Source organism: Corvus brachyrhynchos, unplaced genomic scaffold (genome assembly GCF_000691975.1).
Source record: "Corvus brachyrhynchos isolate BGI_N302 unplaced genomic scaffold, ASM69197v1 scaffold26, whole genome shotgun sequence".
Lineage (NCBI taxonomy): Eukaryota > Metazoa > Chordata > Aves > Passeriformes > Corvidae > Corvus > Corvus brachyrhynchos.
Window position 1 is genome coordinate 3918594 of NW_008239324.1, and position 3921 is coordinate 3922514.

Genomic DNA, 3921 nt, shown 5'->3' on the forward strand with positions numbered 1-3921 from the left:
CCAGTATAAATTAAGATTCTGCAAGGGTATGGATCTTTTCATTTCCCTGACTCATAGACACAAACATTCAAGGGAGAGTCTTTCTCCCTGCTCCTCTTTTTGGGAACACCCTTCTTTGTCAGTCAAAAAGGAATCAGAAACACTCTATAAGGTTAAAACAAGCCAGTTCTCAATGAAGTAAATGTCATTCTCTGCCTAAAAAATACTTTGGACTCAGAGGTTCAAAGGATAAGAGTAACCCCTCCAAGTGCTGGAGGTGCTGCAAATTCTTACATAATAAACACTCACAACGTTGGCTATGGAAGAACTGCATAGCCTTTCATTATGTTGTGGTTTCAGTCCAAAATCCAATGGAGACAAATGGAAAACACCCATTGTCTTCAGCACTTTGTAAGAATCAAGAAAATTGTTGGGTTGTTGCTTTTTTTTAAATATGAATGAAGGTGCTTTTACCACTGAAAGCACTTTCCCTCAGCCATTAATAATGTCTGTAGTATCTTTTCTAACTAGGGCATCTGTTTACATAAAAAATGCAGTCAACATATTCCACTTAAAAGCCAAAGCAATTTTTTTTGATGTTTTACGTATCCTGAGCACAGAAATAACTCTAAACTATCCCACACCTAAGACACACAACATCCTTAATCAAAGTGAAAATCATATATTCAAATGAGGTCATGCACTCCATCTTAGATGGTTCCTTAACTGAAGATTGACAAAGTAAATCTTAAGTGGTTGAAGAATCCTCTTCTAGAGCACTGTCTTGGTATGATGTTTGCCATTAAAATCAGGGTCATGCTTATAAAAGGCAAGAGGTCAAAGCAGATAGATACATCTGGATTTTTACAACTTTTCTGCCCCGATTTGAAAAAATGAAGACACGCAAAACAGCTTAAGGCATTCACTTACCATGGATTTGGTGAAAGGTCGAGCCAAGGTAAACAGCAGAGTGTACACCCACCAGTTACGATGAAGGGAGGAATAAATCATATTTCCAGGATGGACTGAGTTGGATGTCACCCCGTGGGGAGAAAGGCGTCGGTTCAGCTCGTTGGAGAACAGGATATTGCAAAGCTTGGAGCGGTTGTAGGCCAACATAGCCCAATATTCCTTCTTAGATGGAGACAGCAGGCTGAAATCAAGCTTTCCAGAGGAGTCTTTAATTTCTGTAAATCTGAAAAGCAGTAAATATGCCTCAGATACCCCAGAGTTAATTTCACTCCCATTAAGAGCAACATAAAATGTAGACAACAGAGTAGATCCTGGCCAGAACCAACATAAAACAATAGCTTATTTAGCAGTTGAAAGCATCAACTGGAAATTGCCTGAGACTCAAGGAACGGTCCCATATAATATGGTAGTAAAATTATTGGATAATTAGAAGAAGCAAACAATAAACAAAAACAAGTCAAAAAACACTTTGATGGTTTAAAGACCTTGCATGTAACTTACAAATTACATTTTTTTTTAATTAAAAAAAAAAAACCAACAGATTTTGCTATAGATCCTAAAAGCAGGATCAACTTGGAGGAAATAATGTAGGATAAAATAACTCTCCATTGGAAGCAGAGAAACCCAGCATCTTTTCATTTCCCCTTCTTCCCATCCCCTGATCATTTCATCCAGTGCTCACACCTAGCACACTTGCATTTAAGTGTTCAAGGAACTATGGATGAGTCTCACTGCCTCTTAAGCTTTTTTTTAGATTAAAAATTGATGAATATAAGAGGGTTATAACCTTGGTAACTTGCCATCAATAGTCTTATATGTTTAAAAGATAAATGTAAACAAAGCCGAAATGAGTTCTGGCAGAGTATAATGTTTTTAAGTATACCCATGGCATGGCTGAACACAAATCAAAGTAACTAGTTGACGTTTTTTAATTGGGTCTGACAGAGTCATTAAACACCAGCTGTTTGTTATTAAAAAAAAGGAAAGAAACTAAGTAGTGAATGTTCTAAAGACATTTAGATGAAGAAAAGAAAATTTCCATAAAGCATTTCCCCTCCCAGTTCTTACAGTTTCATTTATTAATTTACTGGTCGATCTTAATATTAGAAAATAATACTACATTTAGTTACAGATCTATGTTTCATTCAGAGGAGCTACTAAAAATAAAAAGGATTTAGCAAGCTCTTTTTAATACTCAGTGTTCAGAATCAGCTGGGGAGAACAGGGATAAACATAATTATAGTACACACTAGAAAAATGTTTTAAAATATCTTTACTAATTTTGCATCTCATGGCCAGAAATGAAGAGATCAGCTGGAATTTCTACATTCATTCTGTGAGCAGAATTATAATATGCTCAGAGAAGAGCAATACAGTATTTGAACTCAAGAGGAATCCAGGATGTTCTGTGTCATGCAGAATCAGCCCTTCAATTTCAACAACAAAATTTCTCTTTCATAATTTTCAGTTAGATAAAATACATTTCTGAAATTAACAGGACTATTCTGGGAGGAATTTCCTATATTCATTCCACAAGTAATCACTTCTGACACCAAAAATAATCTATAAATAAAACTCTTTGTGTGTTACTGTATAAAGGAAACACGGTGGCATATTTTGAGTCCAGCCCTGCAAGTGTGCTTATGTGAGTCAGTCTCATTGAATACGGGGGAAGAAGGGTTGTACAATCAAGTTAACAACACAGAAATACAGACAGAAGGAAAGTGAACCTACTTATTATTCTGATTTTAATATTATGTGCTTAAAGTACCCAAAAGCTTAATTTAAACAGAATTCATTTGTGCTGAATCCAGAGAAGTAACTAGAAGTGAACGAAGAACCAGAGAGGCAAATAAATATTTTGCCTTGGAGCAGTCCAGGATAGCATTTTCTGCAAACATGGGACTTTATTTTTCCCCTAACAGGGGGTCTTGACTTCAGCAAAAAGATCCAGTCAAGGTTTATGGAAGTAATTAGATACCAACACTTCTGTTTTACGACATGGTTTAAGGCTCAGAGTTCTCAAGTAGGTCAGAAAGAATGACTACCTAATAACACTTAACTAACTCCTTACATAAACTTCTTGCCATTAAACAGACTGGGGTGTGGGGAATGCACACTTATTTACAATGATCAGTTTAAGTGATAAGATAAGCCATAAGACGTTATTTGGACTCCTTAGAAAAAGGGAAATCTACTAGTTGTGTTAATTATTCTATTCCAACATAGACTATTACTTATTTCCTGATGGGCTTCTCTAAACCTTGGCTGATCTCACCGACTTAGAAATCAGCACTTCCAAAATGTTTCAAAAACACAGATAAAGATGTCCAAAGATGTGAGCTCTGGCTACACACAGCACTTAATGCAGTGAAAAACAAAGATGTCATTTAAAATACTATCAGAGGTACAAACTTACAAGGGGGAACAAGCAGCTGACAATTCAACATAATCTCCCATTAAATAACAGCTCATTTATACATATCCCATTGTGCCCTCCACATCTGGCAAGTGATTGGAGTTGGCAGATTTATTTCTAGAGCTATCTTGCCTGCCCTGCAGTAGCTGCCCTCACTCCTAACAGGACTCTGCTACTTGCTTTCACAAACCTGGTGTGATTTGCAAAGATAAGGATGTCCAGATTTTGTTACCACCTAATTACTAGACATTTCATGTCTTTTAACAGTGGGGAGGATTATTACTGGCATTTTCTATTGCTTCCTTTCATTTCAGCCATCATAAATTTAAAATGGTAAAAGTAAATCTATCTGCAGTGTGTCATTTATACCATAAGCCCCTGTGTTTGGAAGTGATAAAGGTTTCAGCCCGACCCTTGGCTGGTCTCTCTCTGCCAGGTCTCTGGGGTTACATTTTACGGAAACATGATTAAAAAAAATAAGCTTCATTCTGGGTCACTAAAACATTTCAGAAATATGAAGACAGGGAAAAAAAAAAAAAAAAAAAAAAAAA

The 3921-nt window shown here is 36.3% G+C and overlaps 1 protein-coding gene across 1 annotated transcript in view; it reads right to left on the reverse strand.

Annotated features, from left to right (window-relative positions):
* Nucleotides 1-828: 828 nt before the first annotated feature.
* The window catches only part of WWOX (WW domain containing oxidoreductase), a 113532-nt gene continuing 110439 nt past the window's right edge, over nt 829-3921 (reverse strand). The window contains exon 8 of the mRNA XM_017741079.1: nt 829-1174. Coding sequence (XP_017596568.1) covers nt 844-1174 — 331 coding nt within the window. The 3' untranslated portion in view covers nt 829-843. The remainder of the gene's footprint in view (nt 1175-3921) is intronic.